At 45.8% G+C, this 26,512-nt stretch overlaps 1 protein-coding gene across 1 annotated transcript in view; it reads right to left on the bottom strand.

The window, feature by feature from the left end:
* GOT2 (glutamic-oxaloacetic transaminase 2) overlaps window positions 1-5,620 on the bottom strand; it is a 30,002-nt gene extending 24,382 nt beyond the window's left edge. The window contains exon 1 of the mRNA XM_015429135.1: window positions 5,487-5,620. Within this exon, the coding sequence (XP_015284621.1) occupies window positions 5,487-5,551 (65 nt within the window). The 5' untranslated portion in view covers window positions 5,552-5,620. The remainder of the gene's footprint in view (window positions 1-5,486) is intronic.
* Window positions 5,621-26,512: the final 20,892 nt, after the last annotated feature.

Below are 26,512 nucleotides of genomic sequence, written 5' to 3'. Positions count from 1 at the left end.
ATGTTGTTGCTGGCGGGGGGGGGAGCCCGGCAGCTGGGAGCCGCACAGGGCTCACTGCCATTGCTGCTGGAGGCTTGGGGGGAGAAGGCTTGGTGGGCGGGCTGGCCGGCCGCTCAGACCTTGCTGCTGTGGGGGGGGGAAACGTGGCAGGCCCAACAGCTGGAAGCCGTGCGGGTCTCGCCATTGGTGCCAGGGGGTGGGGGGAAGGCTTGGTGGTTCCGGCGGGAGCCACATGGGCCTCACCATTGGTGCTGGGGGAAAGGGGGGAGGCTTACCTGTGGCTGCTTCCTCCTCCTCCTCCGCATGGAGCTCCCCCCCCCCCGCAAGTATCGCGGGTCCTCCTTCTTGTCCTATCTAATTTGTTTTTGGTTTTATTTATACCAACAAGAATTTTGGATCCTCTATCCATTTAAGCTTAAAAGAGACAAATGTAACGGGTGAAGTATTTCCTAAAATTGCATCTCATCCTTTGGAAGTGCAGCTTCTCATTGACAATTTTGAAAGGCATACAAGTCCCACCAGAAAAGGATCAGTCTTGGCTAGCTGCTTTTCTCCCTTTCTAGGCAAAAGCCATTATGACTTAAACCACTGCATCTGGCTTTCTTTCTGTGTGGCTGAAGCACCCTGTAGCTACCAGAAGAAGAAATGCCCTTGTGAGGGTGAAGAAGTGGGGAACAATTGCTGCACAATACACTTCTCCACCCTTGCTCCTTGGTGGTTTATTCTGAAACCTCTGTAGCAAGTGTCATCTAATGACCAGATGCATAGGTAGTCACTACAAGGAGGTAGAGTGTTGCATCAAAGCAGGCACAGCTGCCTTAAATCGTAATTCAAGTGTTCAGGGAGGCTTGATAGTTGGAAGAATGAACTTAACAAGCAGAAACCCCCGCAGAAGGAGGGCCATGAGGCTCTGTCTTGTGCTTTGCTGGGTGAAGGCGCCTTTCCACCCGTTCCCTTCTCTGCAGGGCCGCCCAACGCAGCATCTCGCCCTCAGCTCATCATGAAGTGTGGCCTCTCATGCGAGCGATTTCTTTGGTCAGTAAACTCTTCTCGATCAGCATATGCCTGTGTCTTCTTTTCATCTATGTTCTTTCAACACTATTCCTGGAGAAACTCAACTGAACAGTGTCTAAATGAAAACAGTATACAACTCAGGTGTAAATTAACAATCAAGGCAGTCCTAACTGTTTTTAGTGCTCAAATACTCTAGAAAAGAATGTAGATAAATGCAACATTTACACAAACTTCAAAGACTGCCATGTTGTTTTTCAACTTTTCTGCGAACACGCTATTGTGAAAACTCATAACTTATCTTTTCAAGAATGCGAACCTTTGCAGGCTGTGTTTGCCAAACATCTGTGCCCCAATGTACTAAAGGTACATTCAAGGCAGTTGTCTGACATATTGATTCATTTTCCAACTTATCAAGATGAAGTAACACCACTGAAAGCTTGTTTCAAGACTTACATTGAGGATGAAATGGATTTCACAAAGGCAATATGTACTGAGATATCTTGAGCTAGAAGAATTTGAATATTTTCAAGTTGGAGTAGACATCCTCAGCACTTCACTCACTGTACACCTTGATGTTTCTGAAAAGCCTGTTGCTTCCAGCATTGAGGACATGATTGTCCAAGCCAGTTTTGTTTTAGCTACCTTAGCAGATATTGAAAACAAGGAAACCAACAATAAAAATTTCTTCAAATACATTAGAAGAAGGAAACCAGTCAGGGAGGCAGTGGGGCCCTTGGATGACCAAGGGGTAAAAGGAGTACTGAAGGATGATAGGGAAATGGCTGAGAAGCTAAATGCATTTTTGGCCTCTGTCTTCACTGAAGAAGATGAGAAGATGCTTGCCCACTCCAGAACCACTGATTTCAGGGGTGTTGAAAGACCTGAGTCAGATTGAGGGGACGAGAGAGGAGGTCCTAAAACTGATAGACAACTTAAAAACTGATAAATCACCAGGCCCAGATGGCATACATCCGAGAGTTCTGAAAGAACTTAAATGTGAACTTGTGGATTTCCTGACAAAAATATGTAATCTTTCCTTAAAATCTGCCTCCATTCCTGAGGACTGGAAGGTAGCTAATGTCACTCCCATCTTTAAAAAGGGTTCCAGAGGAGATCCGGGAAATTACAGGCCAGTCAGTCTGACGTCGATACCGGGTAAATTGGTGGAAACCATTATTAAGGAAAGAATTAGTAGGCACATAGATGAACAAAACCTATTGAGGCAGACTCAGCACGGTTTCTGTAAGGGAAGATCTTGTCTCACTAACCTGTTAATGTTCTTTGAGGGGGTGAACAAACATGTGGACAAGGGGGATCCAATAGATATTATTTACCTTGACTTCCAGAAAGCTTTTGATAAAGTTCCTCATCAAAGGCTCCTAAGTAAGCTCAAAAATCATGGGATAGAAGGACAAGTTCTTTTATGGATCAAAAACTGGCTAGTTCATAGAAAACAGAGAGTGAGTGTAGGTGGGCAATTTTCTCAGTGGAGGGTGGTAAGCAGTGGGGTACCGCAGGGATCAGTACTTGGTCCACTGCTTTTTAACTTGTTCATTAATGATTTGGAGATGGGAGTAAGCAGTGAAGTGGCTAAATTTGCGGATGATACGAAGTTGTTCAGGGTGGTGAAAACCAGTGAGGATTGTGAGGCACTCCAAGGGGATCTGTCAAGGATGGGCGAGTGGGCGTCAACATGGCAAATGGGGTTCAATGTGGCCAAGTGCAAGGTGATGCACATTGGAGCCAAAAATCCTAAATATAAATACACATTGATGGGGTCTGAACTGGCAGAGACTGATCAAGAGAGAGATCTTGGAGTTGTAGTAGATAACTCACTGAAAATGTCGAGACAGTGTGTGACTGCAATAAAGAAGGCCAATGCTATGCTGGGGATTATTAGGAAGGGTATTGAAAACAGATCAGCCAGTATCATAATGCCCCTATATAAATCAATGGTGCGACCTCATTTGGAATACTGTGTGCAGTTCTGGTCACCACACCTTAAAAAGGATATTATAGCTTTGGAAAAAGTGCAGAAAAGGGCAACTCAAATGATAAAAGGGTTGGAACACTTTCCCTATGAGGAAAGGTTAAAGCGCTTAGGGCTCTTTAGCTTGGAGAAACTATGACTGAGGGGTGACATGATTGAGGTTTATAAGATTATGCATGGGATAGAGCAGGTAGAGAAAGAGGTACTTTTCTCCCTTTCTCACAATACAAGAACTCGTGGGCACTCAATGAAATTGCTGAGCGGTCAGGTTAGAACGGACAAAAGGAAGTACTTCTTCACCCAAAGAGTGATTAACACATGGAATTCACTGCCACAGGAAGTGGTGGCAGCTACAAGCATGGACAGCTTCAAAAGGGAATTAGATAAGCATATGGAGCAGAGGTCCATCAGTGGCTATTAGCCACAAGGTATAGATAGGGACTCTGGGGCTAGTGATGCTCTGTATTCTTGGTGCTTGGGGGGGGTCAACAGTGGGAGGGCTTCTAATGTCCTGGTCCCACTGGTGGACCTCCTGATGGCACCTGGTATTTTTGGCCACTGTGTGACAGAGTGTTGGACTGGATGGGCCTTTGGCCTGATCCAACATTGGCGTCTCTTATGTTCTTATGTTTAAGGAATCCTCTCAGCTTTCTCCACATCTTTCACAAGGCCAGAAAAGGAGTCCTGCATTACAAAGAAGCAAGTGGGACATCCTGATTTCCAGCACAGGTGTTACAATCCCAAAGCTGGCCAGAACTACTGCAGAGGATGCTACAGCTATGGAGGAAGTTGTGCCCACTCACCCTGATTACACTGAGTTTCATTCGTTGTTCTTTGGAGCAGTTTCATCCAAGGAGCAAGATACCACTCACGCATTTCACAGTTTGGCAACAGCAAGTGACACTGAAGAGGATTTTTGCAGTGGACAACTTTCCCAATCATTTTAGTGGTACAAAGTATCTATCTGCTGATAGTGATGGATAATCATTAAACAGTATTCAGATGCCAACACAGAGCCAAGTTGTGCTCCTCTTATTATTAGGTTTATTAAAAACACTGGATCCCTATTTCATGATGTTACTAGAAGCTTCTGGACTATGTATTATCACTTATAAAGTCAGTCATTCCAATCAGATTATATACTTCATATACATATTTTGCCATGTTTGCCTTTACAAGCAGGTACTGCAATGCTTGATTACCTTTTCACCACTGGAGAACTTAAGGGGACAGACCCAGGTTAGTTCCACCCCTTAATCAAAAATTGAAAGACCCAGGTTAGTTCCACCCCTTAATCAAAAATTGAAAGATGAGCTTCATTCAAACTGCTGTTCAAGTGAATTTTGCAGTATGCAGGCAGCAAGATGGGAGTGGATTAGAAACCTTCCCCCTCCTTTCAGAACTGCATAGAATCTTCCAGCAGAGAATACATTTGGCTGTTTCAACCCTGGTAACAAGCAGTTACCCACAGCAACCTAACAAAGAGCAACTAGTCACATACTGCTCTGTGAGCTCCACTTTTCTTTAAGTTGTACTTCCTTTAAACCCCCAGAGGGAACAAGAATAAGTTCTGCACTGCCATTGTAATTTCAATGTGGCGAAACAAAATCAGTTAATACAGGGGCAGAAAAGCATGCAGGCCTGGTAGATTGTCATGGTTTACTGTATGTTAGGCGAAATGGCTGTTTAAACTTTGCATTGCATTTGCACACCTTCTACAATAAAAGAGTTGACATTTTTTAAAAGGGGGGGAGAAGGCGGGCCATGTGCTCGACCCTGAGGGCTTGGTTTTGTGACATTTTTCACACCAATCCCTCTGCCGACCCTTATGTGGTGCAAGCAGTCCTACGACCGGGAACCGGAACTGTAGATACAAAATCACGGAGTTTGTAGCCCTTAAGGCGCGAAGAACGACCACGCTATTCTCAGGCCAGACGCCCTCTAAACCCCCTCCAAGGGCACGCCAGTGCTAACAGACGGTGGCCAATCCCTTGCCGCTATCGCGACCCCCAAGCCAATCCAACAACGCCTACAAGGTCCCGCCCGCGAGACAGCCAATCGACGAAATGCTCCCCAGCCACCATCCTCCCCCCCCCCATCACGCCAAGCTCAATTAGGTAAGGGTGTACAGCCGGCCGCAGTTTCAACTTGAATTACGGGCTCTGCTGAGGGACAAAAAGCCGCAGCTTCAGAAACGGATTTCGCTTCGCTGTTCTGCCTCTCTCCCCCCACCCCGCCGATTTTCTTAAAAATATCTGACGGCCAGAGCGTGAGGTTTTCCTTACATTAGTCACTTGCACTGATTCGCAGGTAACGAAGCGTCCCTTTCCCCGCTCACCATCTCGCCATAGTCGGCCCAATATCACTCGCTTCTGTGTCACCTATAACGCAGGATCCGAGACGCGCTTCCCCCCCAAGTTCCGAGTTCAACCACTCGCCTCAGGACGCGGCTGAGGCGAAGCGTGTCCCGCGCTGCCCTTACCTGGCTCGGGCCGAGAGGGACGCCAAGCAAGGCGACACGAGGCGACTGGAGTGAAAGAGAGCCATGGCCGGCGTGTGCTACCTGCCTGTCTGCCTTCGCCTGGCGCTCGAGCCCGGGGAAGAGGCGGGGCTCGGCGTTGGGCGAGACTGGAGGCTCCACAGCTCCATCGCCAGGCCGGACGGACCCGTCGCAAGGAGGCGGGGCTCGAGCTCGGCGGGCGGCGCTCGGAAGATTCGGCACGAAGACGGGAGCTGCTGGGGGATATTCATTTATTTCGCTTATTGATAGGCCGCCTTTCTCGTGGAGACGCGAGGCGGGTTACAGAGCAGAGAGGAAGAGAAAAGCAACGTATAGTGTAGGAGGTCGGGGGTGCCAGCCTCCGGGTGGGACCTGGTGATCCCCTGGAATTACAGCTCATCTCCAGACGACAGACATCAGTTCCCCTGGAGAAAATGGATGCTTTGGAGGGTGGACTCTGTGGCATTATAGCCCGCTGAGGCCCCATCCCCAAATCTCCACGACTTTCCCAACCTGGATCTGGTAACCCTTAAACCCCACCCCCACCCCAATCCTGGCAACCCTAGTCAGGGTTTATTTCTCCTTCAAGTTGGAGCTGACTTGTGGCAATCCTGCAGGGTACTCAAGGCAAGAGACATTCAGAGGTAGTTTGTCGTTGACTGCCTCTAGGTAGTATCCCTGGTATTCCTTGGTGGTCTTCTATCCAAATACTGCCCAGGGCCAATCCTGCTTAGTTTCTGAGAAGTTATGAGACTGGTCTATCCTGTGCTGTCCAGGTCAGGGAACAATAGGACTAGCAGTACAAGACTGAATGACGATGCCATCAACAAGGTGATCATATAGAACAGCGGTTCTCAACCTGTGGGTCGCGACCCCTTTGGGGGTCAAACAACCCTTTCACAGCGGTCGCCTAAGACCATCGGAAAACACAAATTTTAGATGGTCTTAGGATAGGGCTCCCAAGTCTTGCCAAATCGCGGCGGGGGATCACATCCTGCATATCAGATATTTACATTACGATTCATAACAGTAGCAAAATTACAGTTATGAAGTTGCAACGAAAATAATTTTATGGTTGGGGGTCACTACAACATGAGGAATTGTAATAAAGGGTCGAGGCATTAGGAAGGTTGAGAACCACTGATATAGAAGAAGAAGAGTTGGTTTTTTACCCCGCTTTTCTCAATCCTGAGGAGTCTCAAAGCAGCTTACAATCAATTTCCCTTCCTCTCCTCACAACAGGCACCTTGTGAGATAGGTGGGACTGAGAGAGTTCCAAGAGAACTGTGACTGGCTCAAGGTCACCACTTTGAATGAACAATGCAATAGGATACAGGAGTACAAAACTGAATGACAATGGCAGCAACATAGTGAACATATGCAATTAACATGCCATAGGGATAGGATAGAATACAAAATGAAATGATAATGTGAACAGCTAGCTGCTCAGGCCAGCATAGTGTGAGTTGTGCAGAATATAGGATGATGCAGCAATGCAGTATCCATCTCCCACTCCCATATGAAAGTGCCCTTCTGGACAGTTCAGTCTCACTCCCACTATGCATCAATTCTGTTACAAGAATCCCTCCCTGTGCGTAAGAATATAAGTAGAGCCCTGGTGGATCAGACCCAATGGTCAATCTAGTTCAATTTCATGTATCACAAAGTGGCTAGCCAATTACTTTGTAGGGCCAACAACAGAACATCACTACAGAAAGGTCTCTGGAGGCCTCACCAATATGCAATGCCTATTCATTATCCCTCAGGAATCTCAGCGAGGCCCCCCTCAAATTCCAGGACATTCCTGGACAAATCCCTCCTTTCCTTTGCTTAACTCCTCCCTCCTTCCCCTCTTCTGTAATTTCTGTGTTAACAATGAGCAAATGATTTTTCTTTTTGTGTATCTGAGGAAGTGAGATCTTTTTTCCCCACAATTTTTTATTGAATTCAAAGATTTTGAACATTAAACATTACAAAGGAAAAACAACTTCATTTTTAACATTTTCACATTATGAACAATAAGTATTGTACATGTTACCATTCCAAATTGAAACAAGGTAAGTATTAGTAATTACCATACAAGCCACACTAATTGTAAGACTGCCTAGATCATCTAAGGAATTTTGGAATTACAGAGGTGTATTAAAGATTAAAGTTACAAGAATCTTTACTACTGTGTATATAAATTTTTATTTAAACAAAATTTAGTTTGAAGTGAGAGGAGTGAGATCTCACAGAAGTTCATACCGGAATAAATGTTGTTAGTCTTTAAAGTACAAACTTTTGTTTTGTTTTACTACAATAGACTAACACAGCTATCCCACTGAAAATATCTCAAAGATTAACAAAATTTATTCCAGCATAAGCATTCCTGAATCAGAGCTCACTTCCTCAGAGGCGAGAATATCGTTATCTTTCAAGGCACTACTGGACTTTCATTTCATTTTTGCTGCGATAAACTAGCACATGTAGCTAGCAGAGTTCTAGATGGGAAGCCCTGTTAATCTGTCACAGCAAAATAAATCAGGAGTTTTATTCCGATATGACAGTTTGTGAATCAGAGCTTACTTCATCAGATGCATTGAAGTGTACATCCATTAGGCAGATTCATCTATTTAGATTATTTATACCCCAGTTTTCTCATTATGGGGACCTAAAGCAATTTATGATGTGATTCTCCCCTCCCTCTCCCTTAAAACAATTTGTAATGTCATTCCCCTCTCCTTCTGTCTTTATCCTCACAACAACCTTGTGAGGAAAGTGAGAGAGAGAAAGTGACTGACCTAAGGCTACCCACCAAGTTTCCATAGCAGAGTGGGGATTCAAACCTGGGTCTCCCAGATCTTAGTCCAATCACTACATCAAAGGAAGCAAGCTCTGGCTCAAAAAAGCATATGCTGGAATAAATGTTAGACTATAGCAGTGAAGTAAGTAACTGCCCCCAAAACCCTACATATGGAGATGCTGGAGAGTCAGCAAACAGAAGGGGGGTTAGTATTTGGGGCTCAGCACATTTGTAACAAGCCAAGCCCCTGTGGCATTGGTCAGAGAATCATCTCAGTCCCTTATGCCACGTACAGTGGTTGGGCATACCCAGGGGTCCTTTCATGCAGGAGTGCACAGGGGCGGAGCTCCAGCAGTAAGAAGCCCAGGGGGCAGGCACATGCAACAAGCCCCACCCCCTGCTCCCAGCAGCCCTCAGTTGGGCTACGAGGAGCAAGAAGCAGCCAGGTAAGTTGCAGAGACTCCCCGGCCTGCCTTCAGGTACAAGCTCTCCCTCCTCTGTGAGGGCAGATCTGCATGTCCCCCCCCCATAGCTAGCAATCCAAAACAGTCCAGTGGCACCTTTAAGACCCACGTTTTATTTAGGTACAAACTCTTCCTCTATGAGGACAGATCTGCACGTCCCCCCTCCCCCCCAATAGCTAGCAATCCAAAACAGTCCAGTGGAGCCTGAGTGGTGGGTGTTGCCTTCTGACACACTTCTGGTGATGTCAGGGGGTGTGGCATATGCAAATAAGTTATGGTAATAAGTTATGCTAATGAGCTCCTGCAGCTCTTTTTCTACGAAATGACCCCTGGGCATACCACTGTTCAACATATGTGCCAGTGGTTGCCTAGTCCTGGTCTGCAACAGACTAACAGCGCTACCGCTCTGGAATTATTTATTTACTTAATGCATCCTTATCCCTTCTTTCACATATAACAGCTGTGGGGAGTGGAAGGTTCAGATGGTCCAAGATAGAATTGATATATCAGCAAGGAACAGCACCCAGTACCACCCCAGGAGGAGGATTTGGCCTGGAGGAAAAGGGCAGATTGGTGGTGGCCATTGTTTCTCTCTCCTCTTTCTGACTGCCACTGATCCCTTGCCTGCCCTCTCCCTCTGGGCCCAGTCCCCACTTTGGAAAGGTGAAAACAGGCAGGAGCAGCCAGGAAGAAGAGAGACAGCAGCTGCCAATGTCTACTCAGGGCTGGCCCACCCATAAAAAAATTTAGGCATTTGCCTAGGGGCCTCATGGAAGGGTGCCCTGGGCTCTGTCTGGGAGTTTTCAGCAATATTTCTGGGCGGGAAGGGAGTCCCAGATTCTTCCGGGAAAGGAGGCTGCATGTGGGCCCCCTCCCTCCCTCCCATGCCCAAGGGCTTCTTGCTCCATCCCCAGCAAGAGACTCCCCTCTTTGCAGCCCCCCAGACAGAAAGAGAAGGCGGCAGGTGGGACAGGCATGGGGAGCAGCCCTGGGGGAGGGGGTGCCAGAAGGTATCCTCGCCTAGTGGGGGGGGGGCAGAAGGTATCCTTACCTAGTGGGGGGAAAAACCTGGGGCCGGCCCTGTGCCTGCTGATACTGAAATGTTGTTTTAAAAGATATGAATGCAAAAAAGGTGTATAAATGTAACCCTTTGTGCGATTCATAAGAATGCCAGTTATTTGTGATTTTGGCCACTGGGCTCATTAAAAGGCTGTGAATTTAGGGGTGGGAGCAGTGGCGCAGGCTGCAAAAACGGCTGCTGTAACATCAATGAACAGCCACTATGGCTGTTTGAGACCCACCGCGGCTGGGGTGAGCTCCCTGCCCTAGTCCCAGCTCCCGCCCACCCAGCAGTTCGAAAGCATTAAATAGCAAGTAGATAAATTGGGTACCTGCCCTTAGGTGGCAGGGGGCACCCTTCTCCTCATGAGGTGTGCAGCAGGAGCATCGATGGCGGCGGTGGGGCGGCGGAAGCGGTGCGATGTACGAGCAGCCCTGGCGACCCAGTAAGCACGACGTCAAGCAACGGAGTCCGGTGGAGGCGGAGTCGTGGCGGCGCGGTGACGTGGCGGCACAGCGGAGCCAGTAGGACGTAAGCCAGAGCTGCAGCTGGCGCGCGGCCCGCACCAGGATGGGCCCACCGGAGGAAGCCGCTGGACTGAAAAAGACCTGTTCCAAGGTGGAACGCCGACACCCGAAGCCCGCTTGAAAAAAAAGAAGCCAGATAACAACAAGCCCTGCTGCCTGGGTGCTGGTAGGAAGTCACTTCCCTATATAATGTGGCCCCAGATAGGAATGGAAAAATTGTATGTAAACCGCTCAGAGACCCTTCGGGGTTAGAGCGGTATATAAACTGAATGTTAAATAAATAAAAAAAATTAAGGAGGTAATTTTCAAAATATGTAATCCATTCCAAACTCTTGATGCCAGACTGCGGTAACATAACTGATAATGCTGCATTTTTGTCTCTTTGATCAACTCTGCAGAGCTTAAAAGGTGTCAGAGTCTTGCAGCAATCAGGAATCAACAACAGGCTTTCAATGACGTTTCAGTTTATTGTTCTGGAATAGGCAAGTTCAGTGTCAGAACTAATTCAACAAGTGGAAATGGGTCAAGTATACCTGGTTCAAAGTGGGGTCTCCTGATGGCTCAAAGCCAATCAGGGAAGAAGCCTTTGCACACCTAAAACTAACGGGTTCACATTCTAAGGGAAAGCAGCGCAACAGACATCAAGGTCAAACAGCGATAACAGGAATACTGAGAATCGAAGCCAAACATACTAGACCTGAAGGAAGACACAAATCAACCACCTCCCCCTCCACCAGTCATCATGGCAGCATAGCTGACAAAAGGAACTCTTTAAATATTTACTCATAAATGCTATGTGCAAACATTAAATTGTACACACAGGTGAGTCTTCATACATTTTACTTCTGCTTTCTATAGTATCTACATTGGCCGCTGGCTATGTGCAGAACTTTCTGAAATGAGTGTCGCAAGTATCAGTGTGGGTTTGTTTGTTTGTATTTATGGAGGCAGATCCAATTCTCTTAAAATCACAATGTTTGGACTGTGTCATGTTCCACTCGTCCTGTAAGGGCTGTGGTTGTTCAAAGCTGCATTTTGTTGACAACTTAGTGCTATTGTTTTACCCACTCAGTTCCAAGCACCTAATTATGCAATATGGGACTCATTCTGTTGGTATGTTTAAGTTGACTTGTTATTTCATGTCACTTGGTGGGATGCCTGTTATCTGTCCTTCCTTACACTATTCACGTGGGGTACAGGTAGTGTCCTTTCTGTGTTGGAGCCTTGGGGCCTCTAGAGTCTGGGTAGCAGCTGGCTGGCATTTTAGTCTGTCAGGCCACCAGATGCTGCTGCAGCTCCACTTGTATCCTTGACAGCCAGCAGGCGGTACAGAAATACAAATCAACATTCTGTATAAGGAGTACATTCACCCAGTTTGTCCATAGACAGCAAGGGAGGGAGCACAGAAAATGTAAGCTGTGAGAAGTGGCTGCAGCAGTGAAAAAATGAGTTAAGTGTTATTCAGAAGAGGACTGAAAATAAAAATAGCAAATATAACTCTGTACATCACTCTGAGAACCAGTTTGGTGGTGGTCAAGAGTGGTGGACTCTAATCTGAAGAATTGGGTTTGATTCCCCACTCCTCCACATGCAGCCAGCTGGGTGACCTTGGGTCAGTCACAGTTCTCTCAGAGCAGTTCTCTCAGAGCTCTCTCAGCTCCACCTACCTCACAGGATGTCTGTTGTGGGGAGAGGGAGGGAAGGAGATTGTAAGCCACTCTGAGACTCCAACTGAAGGGCGGGGTATAGATCCAGCTCTTCTTCTTGGATATACATTGAGCATATGGATACATTTGAAATACCTCCAGTCAGGAATATTTTGGAGATGTAGCAAAAAGAGGAAAGGACAAGTAAAATGTGGGAACTAACAGGACATCTTATTAGAAAAATGTGTAGTTTTCTTTGATGAGAGCCAAAATGAGAGAGAGTTATATAATACCTTAGAACAATGGTCCCTATATCTGGAAAAATGGATTTGGTTTTATTATGAGGTCATAAAAATTCAATAGTGAATATAAACTATAATAACTTTTAGTACCACTTGAGTTACAGAAAACACTTTTCAATCCTCCTGGCTTTTTGTAACTAGTAATGCCTACCCTCAATTGAATTACAACGTTAACAGTTTATGTACTTGCTGTCGTTCACCGAGTTGATATTATTATGTATTTCAAACATTTGAAAACTTAATAAAATGTATTAAAACAAAACAAAGCAGGACATCTTTGTTCTGAGGGACAGCTGCAGGGCAATACTTTTCTTTTTTTGGAAGAGACAGAATGGCTGATGGCACATTTCACTGCCCCATTCGCCCTTGCAAAGCAACCATACTGCAGGATCGCGTGAACTCAGGAGTTCTAGGCCGTAGTGGGCTATGCCGATTGGATGTCCGCACTAAGTTCAGCATCAATACAAAGCAGAGAAGAGGGAACTGGGTGCCCTACCCTTTTCTCTGTCAACCCTGAACCTCCCAATCCTTCCACAACAAACTACACTTTTGGTGAGAGGGAATTCAAAAGAAAATAGGCTGACAGGAAGGATTTAATTCCCTTCTCCTCCATCCCCGTTTAGGGCTCCCCTCCCCAGGGTGGGTGTCTTACAAAGGGAAAGGAGTGTTTGAGGCTACAGTTATTATGTGTAGTTTATCCTTGCTTTTGAAATTTTGAGACGGAGGTGCTTTGCTGTAGAGGCTGTAGTGGGGCTTTCCCCCATGTCTTTCCAGGTTGTAGCAGTCACAGACTCTCTATGGACAATAATGGTCCTTTGAAAGGGTGAGACACATGGGTCTCCTGGTGTGTGTCCCAGGTGGTTCCAGGGTGGGAAATTTGATTTGGAGCTCATACTTTTATTGGTTTACATTTGTAGTAGTTTATGCAAGCTAAGGTAAAGGTTTCCCTTGCTCGAAAGCCAGTCGAATCCAACTCTAGGGTTGCAGTGCTAATCTCCGTTTCCAAGCCTAAGAACCAGCGCTGTCCAAAGACATTTCCATGGTCATGTGGCTGGCATGACTAAATGCCAAGGCACACGGAATGCTGTTACCTTCCCACTGAAGCGGTACCTATTTATCTACTTGCAGTTTCTTGCTTTCGAACTGCTAGGTTGGCAGGAGCTGGAACCAGAGACGGGAGCTCACTCCATCATGTGGGTCTCAAACTGCTGAACTACCGACCTTCCAGCCTGCAGTTCAGCATCTTAACCACTTGAGCCACCGCAGCTCCCTTATGCAAGTTAGTTTAGTGTTAATAAAACATTCTTCTGTGTCTTTGTTATTTGGAGTGTCTTCTGGATTGAATGGGCTTATTTGATGGCTGATTCTTTTTTTTGAAAAATTTATTTTCCAGTTTCACTTTTACATTATAAACATCGAATATAGTAAAGAAAGATCAATTATACATTCTCATAAAGTCTTTCGATTCTCAAATAAATTTGCTAGCTTATTAAATTTTTCTTTTATGTTTTAGCCGATCTCTCCTTATATATAATTGAATAGTGGGTGCCAAAGTTCTAAAATGCACTCCTTTAGTGTATGGACGCTTGAACTGTCAGTCAGAAGACGCTGGCTGGGTTGACTGGCTGCTTTGTGCAGTCCCGCCCAGCGTTTCAAGGTCTTTTGCATATGGAAGCTGATTGGACTTCACTGCATTCCACACCTCAAACTCACTCCCCTCCCCGCAAGGCAGTTGGAATGTCAGTTGCATATGGAACCTTCAAGGTCTTTTGCATATGGAAGCTGATTGGACTTCACTGCATTCCACACCTCAAACTCACCCCCCTCCCCGCAAGGCAGTTGGAATGTCAGTTGCATATGGAACCTTCAAGGTCTTTTGCATATGGAAGCTGATTGGACTTCACTGCATTCCACACCTCAAACTCACCCCCCTCCCCGCAAGGCAGTTGGAATGTCAGTTGCATATGGAACCTTCAAGGTCTTTTGCATATGGAAGCTGATTGGACTTCACTGCATTCCACACCTCAAACTCACCCCCCTCCCCGCAAGGCAGTTGGAATGTCAGTTGCATATGGAACCTTCAAGGTCTTTTGCATATGGAAGCTGATTGGACTTCACTGCATTCCACACCTCAAACTCACCCCCCTCCCCGCAAGGCAGTTGGAATGTCAGTTGCATATGGAACCTTCAAGGTCTTTTGCATATGGAAGCTGATTGGACTTCACTGCATTCCACACCTCAAACTCACCCCCCTCCCCGCAAGGCAGTTGGAATGTCAGTTGCATATGGAACCTTCAAGGTCTTTTGCATATGGAAGCTGATTGGACTTCACTGCATTCCACACCTCAAACTCACCCCCCTCCCCGCAAGGCAGTTGGAATGTCAGTTGCATATGGAACCTTCAAGGTCTTTTGCATATGGAAGCTGATTGGACTTCACTGCATTCCACACCTCAAACTCACCCCCCTCCCCGCAAGGCAGTTGGAATGTCAGTTGCATATGGAACCTTCAAGGTCTTTTGCATATGGAAGCTGATTGGACTTCACTGCATTCCACACCTCAAACTCACCCCCCTCCCCGCAAGGCAGTTGGAATGTCAGTTGCATATGGAACCTTCAAGGTCTTTTGCATATGGAAGCTGATTGGACTTCACTGCATTCCACACCTCAAACTCACCCCCCTCCCCGCAAGGCAGTTGGAATGTCAGTTGCATATGGAACCTTCAAGGTCTTTTGCATATGGAAGCTGATTGGACTTCACTGCATTCCACACCTCAAACTCACCCCCCTCCCCGCAAGGCAGTTGGAATGTCAGTTGCATATGGAACCTTCAAGGTCTTTTGCATATGGAAGCTGATTGGACTTCACTGCATTCCACACCTCAAACTCACCCCCCTCCCCGCAAGGCAGTTGGAATGTCAGTTGCATATGGAACCTTCAAGGTCTTTTGCATATGGAAGCTGATTGGACTTCACTGCATTCCACACCTCAAACTCACCCCCCTCCCCGCAAGGCAGTTGGAATGTCAGTTGCATATGGAACCTTCAAGGTCTTTTGCATATGGAAGCTGATTGGACTTCACTGCATTCCACACCTCAAACTCACCCCCCTCCCCGCAAGGCAGTTGGAATGTCAGTTGCATATGGAACCTTCAAGGTCTTTTGCATATGGAAGCTGATTGGACTTCACTGCATTCCACACCTCAAACTCACCCCCCTCCTTTTTATCAAGCATATATCTTGTATTGATTATGCTTAGATCCCACCAAGTTAGGTTGATATTTTGTTCCTTTAGTAGGTCCTCTTTTTTAAGTTCCATTTTTTCATTTAGTAAGGTACCATATGTTATTTTGTTTTCATCTTTCAATATCGAGGGTTTTATAAAGGCTTCTAGTGGAGAGATCCATAAAGGGACTTTTTTGTAAAACTTAAGTTTTATTGTATTCCAGACTTTCATTAAGGCATTTCTTATAATGTTTGTATGGAAACAAGAATGGATTTTGTCCTTTCCATACCACATGTATGCATGCCATCCCATTGGCAGGTCCATGCCTTCTAATGCTAAAGTTCTTACATCCTTTAATTCTATCCACTCTTTAATCCACGTCATTGCCGCTGAAATATAGTAGAGCTGCCAATTGGGCAGTGTTAGACCCCCTCTCATTTTACTGTCCTGTAAGTATTTAGTTTTAATTCGCTGTCTTTTTGACTGCCAAATGAATTTGTTTGTTATTTTTTCTAAATCTTTGAAAAACTCATAAGTTTTTAAAATAGGTAAGTTTTGCATTAGGAACAAAATTCTTGGTAGAATGTTCATTTTAATTGTCGCTATCCTTCCCATTAAGGATAAATGTTTGGATTCCCAATTTTTCAAGTCTGTACTAATTTCTGTTAGTAGTTTTTGGTAATTATTTTCAAATAGCTTTGCAGGATCATCTGATAACCATATACCTAAATATTTAGATTTATACACTATTTCCATTTTCGAGATCTCTTTTAGTTTTGTTATCAGTCTTTGGGAGCAGTTTTTAACTATTATTTTGGGGTTTTGGATGTTAATTTTAAACCCCGCTAGTTGCCCAAATTCTTTTATTTCTTTTATTAAGATTGGCAGTGATTGTTCTGGGTCTTCCAATACAAATATTAAATCATCAGCAAAGGCCTGTACTTTAAGTTCTTCCCCTTTTACTTTTAATCCCCTTATCATTTCATTGGATCTAATTTTTTCAATTACTGACTCAATAATAAATATAAACAGTAGGGGGGAGAGGGGGCAGCCCTGTCTTGTGCCTTTCTGAATTTGGATATCTTGAGAGATCTCGCCGTTTACTAATATTCTAGCAACTTGTTTATTATACATAGTTTTTATCATCGTGTAGAAGTTTACCCCACAATTCCACAATTCTAATTTTTTAATCATATAAGTCCAATTTATGTTGTCAAACGCTTTTTTTGCATCCAGGAGAACTAAAGCCATCTGTTTTCCTGGTTGCATTTCATAATACTCTAACACATTTATTATGTTCCTTATGTTATTTTGTATCTTCCTTTGGGGAAGAAAACCTGATTGATCTTTTTGAATTATTTCTGAAAGCACTTTTTTCATTCTGTTGGCCAATATCTTAGCAAACATTTTATAATCTGTATTTAGTAATGAAATAGGCCTATAATTTTTTATTTCTTCCTCATCGGAATTTGGTTTGTGAATCAGAGTAATCAGCGCCTCGTTCCAAGAGGCAGGGATCCTCTCTGACTGGGGTATGTTGTTAATTAGCTCTTTATAGGGCTTTGCTAACTGCTCCTCAAATATCTGATAGAATTCTGTTGGGATCCCGTCCGGGCCTGGCGATTTTTTTTTCTTCCCATCTTTTATCGCTTTTGTTATGTCAGTAATTTCTATAGGGCAATTTAATATAGCTGTCTGTTCTTTGCTAAATTTCCCTGCAACTCCTCTTCCCTCTTCTAGAACGAATTCTAGTTTGGGTTGGAGGAAATCTTTAATATAAGTAGCTACTCCTTTTTTTTTCTTGGATTTGTCAGATGCTATAAATACCTTCCTTAATTTTGATTGCTTTAAATATTTTTCTTGTTCTTTTTTATATGAGTTTCTTGAATACATCTGACATCTAGATCTAATTTTGTCAATTGGTGAAATATTCATCTTCCTTTGTTTGGGCCATTTAGCCCGTTAACATTAACCGATAGCAACTTAATCATCTTCAACTTCTCCATCTTCTTTATCTTTCTTGTTTCTTTCTAAGTTTCTAAATTGAAATCTCGTGAGGACGCTTGATGAGGATTTCTCTGTTTTTTTCCTGCTTTTTGCTTTTTTCCCTTTATTGCTCTCTATAGCTTCTGAAGTCTGTACTGTATCTCCTTCTTTTTCTTCTTCCGTTGACTCTTGTGAGTCTTGTAAGTCCTCATCTGGTTTTCCACCTAGGTTTTGGCTATGTCTTTCCATGAAGTTTTCCAGTTTAAAGATTGAATTTATACTGTACCTCTTACCCAGATAAGTGAAGAGTAGACCTTCAGGTATCAACCATCTGTAGAGAATATCATTCTCCCTCAGCAGTTTAGTTAGTTTAGTATAGGCGAACCTTTTTTCTCTTACCCGCCATGGGGTGTCTCTCAGGAATTTAATTTCTTTGTTGTCCTTCACTACTTGGTTTTGATTTGCTGCTTTAAAGGTCTTGTCTCTTAGATCTTTTTTGCTAAATTTAATATGGATTTCCCTCGGCATTTTATATTTCCTGGCATAAGCTGTGTTTTTCCTATAGATTTGATCTATATTACTTTCAATTTCTTCTTTAGAGCCTAGTTCCAGTTCTTCTGCTAGTAAGCAGGCCATCTCTTCTTTTAGGTTTCCACCTTTTGATTCCGGAAAGTTTTGACACCGTAATACTTGTTCTGCTCTATCCATTTCCAGTGATATTATTGTGCTTTCTAGCCTCTCTGAGTTTGCCTTCCAGTCTTGTAAATCTTCGGTTAATTCTATATGTTTTTCTTCTATTATTTGTAATTTTTTTGTATTTTTTCCGGTCTCTTGTTTGTATTTTTCCATTTGCTTTTTAAGATCGTCAGTATCCGCATGTATTGCGTCCAGCTTCGTATGGATTGGCTCCAATTCAGCTTTTAGCACTATTGGGATTGTTAATTGCACAGTTTCCTTTACTGCTTGGGCCACTGTTTCTTTAATTGTTTCCTGTATGGACTGCTTCACAACATCTTGAACCCATGACTTTAGATCTGCTTTTAGCTCTTCTGTAGCTAATGTGACCGGTGGGTTGGCGGCTTGTTGTAATTTAATTTGCGTTTTAGGTGAGGGAATTGATGATTTCCTTATAGTTGATCCTGACGCCATTTTTGTTTTTTCAAATTTTTTTTGCTTATGGCTAAATATTTTAGTTTGTAGTTTTATGCGTAATTTTAGATGTATCTTTTGAAATTTATTCATAAACTTGTCTTGGGGATTTTTTGGTAATTTTTAGTTAGCTTTGATTCTTTATTTAATATTTTCCTGGTAACTTCAGCTATATTTTTGGTTTTATTTTTTATTCAGTTTATTTTATTGTTATTATTTAATTATTTTATTGTTACTATTTTTCCTCCCTTATATTAATAGTAATTAATAGTAATTTGTACTGGTTGATAGTTATTTTAGACTATTTTACTTGTTTATTGGTTATTAGTTATTAGCTTCTGTTGCATATGGGTTATAAGTTAGCCCAAAGTATGTTTTCAGTTGTTAATATTTTTTTTTCCTAAAGGGTTTGTTTGGCAGATGCTAATTTTTTTTAAATTTTTTTTTGGGGTTGGATTTGGCTGGTGGAATCAAGTCTTATACCAACTACCGCCTCCTGTCCCTTTAAGTGCTGTCCCTTTAAATGCTTAATAGACTGTTTGCACTCCCCCCTCCTTTCCCAGCAGTTCCTTTCTCCGTGTCTAATCTACCCCTCTTTATTCACTCTTTAAACACCCTCTACTGTAAAGATAATATTTGAACTGTCTTATAATCTCTCTTCTGGTCTCTTCTGGTCCTCCTCGGCTTCTCAACTCAGCCTTCGTTCTTAATCGACTTTCGCTGTGCTCCCTGTCGCTTTAAATGTCTCAGCCGCGTTCCTGTCGTTCTTTGCTTTCCACTCAGCCTTGCGTCGCTCCGTTCCACTTCGCTCCACTCCGCGCCGCTTCTGAGACACTCCCTTGCTCTTTCCAGCGTGTTTAGCTCCGCCCACGCTTCCACGCCGATTTGATGGCTGATTCGAGGAGTTTGGTTGCTTCTGTTCATGATGACTTGAACTGATTTTTAACAGATCGAGTATTGTAAACCAAATGCTGTTGAATTATAGGTTTTTATTGTGGAGTATATTAGGTGGCTTGATTTTTCTTTTATTTGCATAGGTCAGACTTGATCCTTGGGCTGGGGGCAGAGAAGGATGCTGGAACTACCACCACTCCTCTCAACAGTGGACACAGAGAAAATGCACAGATTGTAGGAAGGGACTCCTCCACCTGGTAAGCACCCACCATACACTAGTGAAGAGAATGAGGAACTCATCCATCCCTAAATGCCCTGCCCAGGGCCCAGCCCTCACCTTATCATTTGCTCTCCCTTGCAGGAAAGAAAGCCACCCACTCTTGGCTCACAGAGTCGTATCATCTCCTAGCATGAATGTTTTCACCTCCCCTCTCTGAAGCCCAGTTCTTTCCATGTTTATCTGCAGCTCCGGGCTGCTACTGTTCCACATCCAACAGGTATAGCTGAGAATGATGCAGTCAAAGCAATGCCAGGGGCTTAAACATAATGAACTACCCAGCCACTATAGTCATCTTTGGAGGCTCTGCTTTGGGTGCCTCTGCGACCTGAGATTAGACAGATTGGCATCTGAGAAAGGGTCTTCTTAGTCATGGCACCAAAATTATGGTATTTTCTTCCCAGGGATATGTGTTTTTTTATTTATTTATAGTCCACCTTTCTTACTGAGGCTCAAGGCAGATTACTCAGTATAAATCAATGTAATCAATGCAGGCTTATGGCAATATGGAACAAGGCATAATTGCACGATATGATTAAACAGTGCAGAAAATGATATTACATAAGTATAAAGCCAGAGCAGAGAGAGTAGGATAATGCATGCAGCAAGAAGATAAACATACTGTTGCGTTCTACCACTGTCTTCCAGCAGGAGAGTTTTGTTTGGCATTCTCTCAATGAATTTTCTTCCCATTTATGTATGTGTGTAATGTTGAATTGTTTTATGTATAACATTTAAAGAATTGTTGTAATGGTCTCACTATTTGCCCCCTTGGCGACTCTGAACTGGGTAGAAAGGCAGCATAAAAGTATTTTAAGTAAATAAATACCATGCAGTGCTGATGGGTCTATTAACAGAGTCTACAGTGAGCGAGCCCAAAGATACCATCATCAGCCGATAGTGGCCCAGAGTTCCCAAGCTCTGACTGGCTGCCTCCTGTTAGCCTCAGCCACCAACCACAGTGCTGTACTAGTAGCAATGATGTATCTCCACAGGCAGCAAGTCAGCTAGTCAATAACTATGATGGAGAGGGTCCACCAAAGGGGGCAGCTAAAAAACTGAAGAGGCCTGCAGCAGCATTAAACACCTTTGAAGTGAGTCACTTGTGGTGGAAAGGCAAGGTATAAATAATTTAGCTGAGAGTCATCTGTGAGGCTATGAGTTGTAATGCCCTAAATCCAGGAGTACTACTGTTATAGGAAGATGTTTGTTGGCTGGAAAGCAGGAAATGGAGATTTTTCTGTGGTTTATGGCCTCAGATCTTTACCACAATAGAATGTGAAGACCAGGGCTATTTTTGGGCAGGAACGCACAAGAACGGAGTTCCGGCTGGCTTCAGAGTTGGCCACGCCCACTACAGCTAAAACCTCTGCATGTGTGGCTACAGAGGGAAGGCGGGCCAAGGGAGCTCTGGAAGGATCAGGGAGGCATTCAAATGCTTCCCTGTACCTTTCCCAGCCTGTCCAAGGGTCAGCTTGCACGGGCTCCCTACAGCCGCAGGGTGCCTGGTCAAGCCAAGTGAAAAGTACTGAAAAGCATTGAGTGATTTCAGCAAAGTACTTTTATTCGGAGGGAACAGGACAAAGTAAGCTGGCTCGCAGGCCGGTTTATATGCTCAGAAAACCCACCATCAAAACACCCCCCCTACTTCCCCATAGGCTATATACAGTAGCCGAGAGTCCCATAGGCTCTCGGCTGCGGACCTGGCCCTTTGATAGGTGCGGACTAGGATCCGCTCGGCTATTGTTCTTGAGGAGTGAAGCTTCAGGACTCTGCTTGACCGCATGGCCCAACGGTCGCGCACGTGGTCATGGCGGAGTACATTACACCCCTCTCCCCATAGTCCGGACTACCCACATACGAAGTCTTGGAGGTACGCTGGGGCCACCCTGGTTCTTGAAGAGCAACGTAGCTCCGGCGTTGGCGTCGTGGATGCTGCAGGGGGTCTGGGCGGGGAGATTGGAGTTTGCGCAGCCGGTGGTGGCGGCGACGGAGGCTCTGGAGCGAGGGTGACTGGAACTGGTGCCGGGGTCTGGGTTTCGGGCGCGGGGGAAAACGTTTCGGCTGACTCCAGAAACTCCAGGTCCTCGGGGTCGTTCGGAAGGGCCCGCCGCCACAGTTGATCTATGTGGTGGTGGAGTAGTTGACCGTCCTCGCAGGAGACCTCGTACGACCGCGGTCCTCTTATGCGTACAACTTGCGCCGGGATCCAGGCTGGTCCTTTCGCGTAGTTCCTTGCATAGACTGGGTCTTCCGGAAAGAAGCCCCTCGCGGCTTGGGGTGCCTCTGTAGCGGGTTCTTCCTCTGGTGCCCGGTCCGGGTGTAGACGATCCAGCCGTGTGGTCAAACGGCGACCTAACAGTAACTCGGCAGGGCTGTGCCCTGTCTCGGTGTGGGGGGTCGTACACTGGCCGAACAGGAATGCTGCCAACTTATAGTCCCAGTCTTTACTCTCGATCCGGCGAAGCGCTTCTTTGGTGGTGCGCACCATGCACTCCGCCTGCCCATTTGTGGCCGGGTGGAATGGGGCGGACCAGACGTAGCAGATCCCGTAGTACCTCGTGAATTCCTGGAACTCGCTCGAGGTAAACGCTGTCCCGTTGTCCGCGACAAGGGTGTCTGGGAGGTCTTGGGCACTGAAGATGTGCCACATCGCTCGGATGGCTGCCTTGGAGGATGTCTGCCACGTCGCTCGGATGGCTGCCTTGGAGGATGTCGACGGCCCTGGCACCACCTCCAGCCACTTGCTGTAGGCGTCTACGAGGATGAAAAATATTTGGCCCTGGAATGGGCCCGCAAAATCCAGGTGTAACCAGGACCAGGGCTTGTGCGATGACTCCCAGGCGCGGGCCGGAGCTCACAGGGGTTCGGGGCGAGAGGACTGACATGGCTGGCATTTCTTTATCTGGTCCTCGATGTCTCAATCCAGTCCTGGCCACCACACATAACTCCGTGCCAGTGCCTTCATGCGTATCACCCCGGGGTGCGCCTCGTGCAGCGCCGCCAGCACCCATTCCCGGAGTGGTGTGGGGATCACCACTCTCCCTCCCCACATCACACAACCCTTGTGCCAGGACAGTTCATCTTTCCTGGAGGTGTATGCTGTGAAATCAGGCCCCGCAGCAGCCACCGGCCACCCCCTTCTCACCCAGTCCAGGACGCGGCAGAGGATCGGGTCCCGGGTGGTGCGACGGGCCACCTCACGCACGTGGACCGGCTGGTCGGGCAGGGTCTCCAGGAGCGCAATCTGGTGGGCAGGTGCCGGATCCAGATCCGTCGTGGGCAGAGGCAGGCGGCTCAGGGCGTTGGCGTGCCCATCGCTTTCCCGGGGCGGTGGAGGAGCGAGTAGTTGTAGCCCGCCAGGAAGACGGACCACCGGAGCACCCTTGGCGAGGTCATCTGGGGGGTCTGGCGGTCCAGGGCGAGCAGACCTAGGAGCGGCTTGGGGTCAGTTAAGACCGTGAACGGCTGGCCGTAAAGGTAGTGGTGAAATTTTTTCACCCCGGCTACTATAGCAAGCGCCTCCTTATCGATTTGCGCGTAGTTGCGCTCAGCTGCCGACAAGGTACGGGAGTAGTAGACCACTGGGACCTCCCGACTGTCAGGCAGCTTGTGCCCCAGGACCGCCCCGACCCCGCAGGCCAGCACCACCGGCAGCTCTTCATTGAAGTGGGCGAGGACCGAGTTGGAGATGAGAAGTTCCTTGACCGCTCAGAACGCCGCAGCCTGGGCCAGACCCCAGACCCATGGCGCGCCCTTGTCGAGAAGCTGATGGAGGGGCTCCGCTACAGCTGCTTTTAAGGGGAGAAAAGAATGGTAAAAGTTTAATAGGCCTAAGAAGGCCTGTAGTTCAGTTTTTGATTTGGGAGCCGGGGCATTTGAGATCGCCATCGTCTTTTCCGCAGTGGGGTGGATTCCCTGGGCGTCCACCGCGAACCCTAGGAACTCCACTTTGGGGACCCCGAGAAGGCATTTCTCCCTTTTCACTCTCAGCCCCGCCTGGTCAAAACGTCGGAGCACTGTCCGGAGGCGGTCTGCAAAAGAGGCGGCGTCGGGGGCGGCGATGAGCACGTCATCTAAAAACGGCTGTACTCCCGGGATACCTTTAAGGAGAGAATCCATAAAAGATTGGAAAATCCCTGGTGCCACTGAAACCCCGAACTGGACCCGGTGGACCCGGAAAGCCCCCTTATGTGTAGCAATAGTCTGGGCCTCTGCCGTGGCAGCGTCCACCGGCAACTGCTGGTAGGCCTGCGCCAGGTCCAGCTTCCCGAAGATGTGGGCCCCGGCCAGCACTCCCAGCACATGGCTGACCAATATCGGAAGGATAGGGGGGGAAGGGTTGGAGGTGGGGTAGCTCTGTATGTCAGAGAGGGTATAAAGTCTAGAAAGATTGAGAGGCTAAGTGAATTGGATTCGCTTCTGGAAGTTCTATGGGTTGAAATAGGGGGGCCAAAAGGAAACTTAACACTGGGAGTTTGTTATCGCCCACCAGATCAAAAGATAGAGGAGGATTATAAAATGATGAATGCCTTAAAGATAGCAACTAGACAAAAACACTGTGTAATAATAGGTGATTTTAACTACCCACACATTGATTGGGTCAATATGTGTTCTAGTCGGGAAAAAGAGATTGAGTTTCTAGACACTCTAAATGACTGTGCTATGGAGCAGATGGTCACGGAACCTACCAGGGGAGAGGCGATCCTTGATTTGGTCCTAAGTAACACTCAAGACCTGGTGAGAGATGTAAAAGTGATTGCACCGCTTGGAAACAGTGATCATAATGTTGTTGAGTTCATCATTTGTACAAATAGAGAATTGGCCAAAAAGACTCACACAACCATTTTTAACTTTAAAAGGGGTAATTTCTCTGATATGAGGGGACACGTGGGGAGGAAACTGAAAGGAAAAGTAGAAAGGGTCAAAACAATTGGGGAAGCTTGGGATCTATTTAAAACTACGATCCTAGAAGCTCAAAAAATATATATTCCGCAGGTTAGGAAAGGCACAAACAGGTATAGGAAAAAGCCTGCATGGTTAACAAACAGAGTAATGGAGGCTGTAAAAAGTAAAAAGAATTCCTTTAAGCAGTGGAAAGCTAGTCACAGTGAGGCTGATAAAACGGAACACAGGCTATGGCAAATAAAATGCAAGTCTGAGGTCAGGCAGGCAAAAAGGGAATATGAGGAGCATATAGCAAAAAACGTAAAAACCAACAATAAAACTTTCTTCAAATACATTAGAAACAGGAAACCAGCCAGGGAGGCAGTGGGGCCCTTGGACGACCAAGGGGTAAAAGGAGTATTGAAGGATGATAGGGAAATGGCTGAGAAGCTAAATGCATTTTTTGCCTCCGTCTTCACTGTGGAAGATGAGAAGTGCTTGCCCACTCCAGAACCACTGATTTCAGGAGGGGTGTTGGAAGACCTGAGTCAGATTGAGGTGATGAGAGAGGAGGTCCTAAAACTGATAGACAACTTAAAAACTGAAAAATCACCAGGCCCAGATGGCATACATCCGAGAGTTCTGAAAGAACTCAAATGTGAACTTGTAGATCTCCTGACAAAGATATGTAATCTTTCCTTAAAATCTGCCTCCATTCCTGAGGATTGGAAGGTAGCTAATGTCACTCCCATCTTTAAAAAGGGTTCCAGAGGAGATCCGGGAAATTACAGGCCAGTCAGTCTGACGTCGATACCGGGTAAATTGGTGGAAACCATTATTAAGGAAAGAATTAGTAGGCACATAGATGAACAAAACCTATTGAGGCAGACTCAACATGGGTTCTGTAAGGGAAGATCTTGTCTCACTAACCTGTTAGTGTTCTTTGAGGGGGTGAACAAACATGTGGACAAGGGGGATCCAATAGATATTATTTACCTTGACTTCCAGAAAGCTTTTGATAAAGTTCCTCATCAAAGGCTCCTAAGTAAGCTCAAAAATCATGGGATAGAAGGACAAGTCCTTTTATGGATCAAAAACTGGCTAGTTCATAGAAAACAGAGAGTGAGTGTAGGTGGGCAATTTTCTCAGTGGAGGGTGGTAAGCAGTGGGGTACCGCAGGGATCAGTACTTGGTCCACTGCTTTTTAACTTGTTCATTAATGATTTGGAGATGGGAGTAAGCAGTGAAGTGGCTAAATTTGCGGATGATACAAAGTTGTTCAGGGTGGTGAAAACCAGTGAGGATTGTGAGGCACTCCAAGGGGATCTGTCAAGGATGGGCGAGTGGGCGTCAACATGGCAAATGGGGTTCAATGTGGCCAAGTGCAAGGTGATGCACATTGGAGCCAAAAATCCTAAATATAAATACACATTGATGGGGTCTGAACTGGCAGAGACTGAGCAAGAGAGAGATCTTGGAGTTGTAGTGGATAACTCACTGAAAATGTCGAGACAGTGTGTGACTGCAATAAAGAAGGCCAATGCTATGCTGGGGATTATTAGGAAGGGTATTGTAAACAGATCAGCCAATATCATAATGCCGCTATATAAATCAATGGTGCGACCTCATTTGGAATACTGTGTGCAGTTCTGGTCACCACACCTTAAAAAGGATATTATAGCTTTGGAAAAAGTGCAGAAAAGGGCAACTCGAATGATAAAAGGGTTGGAACACTTTCCCTATGAGGAAAGGTTAAAGCGCTTAGGGCTCTTTAGCTTGGAGAAACGACGACTGAGGGGTGACATGA

The sequence above is a fragment of the Gekko japonicus genome, unplaced genomic scaffold, assembly GCF_001447785.1.
Source record: "Gekko japonicus isolate JY-2015 unplaced genomic scaffold, Gekko_japonicus_V1.1 scaffold2256, whole genome shotgun sequence".
Classification (NCBI taxonomy): domain Eukaryota; kingdom Metazoa; phylum Chordata; class Lepidosauria; order Squamata; family Gekkonidae; genus Gekko; species Gekko japonicus.
Note: the sequence above shows the minus strand (reverse complement) of the source record. Positions and strands in the feature narration are given on the sequence as shown.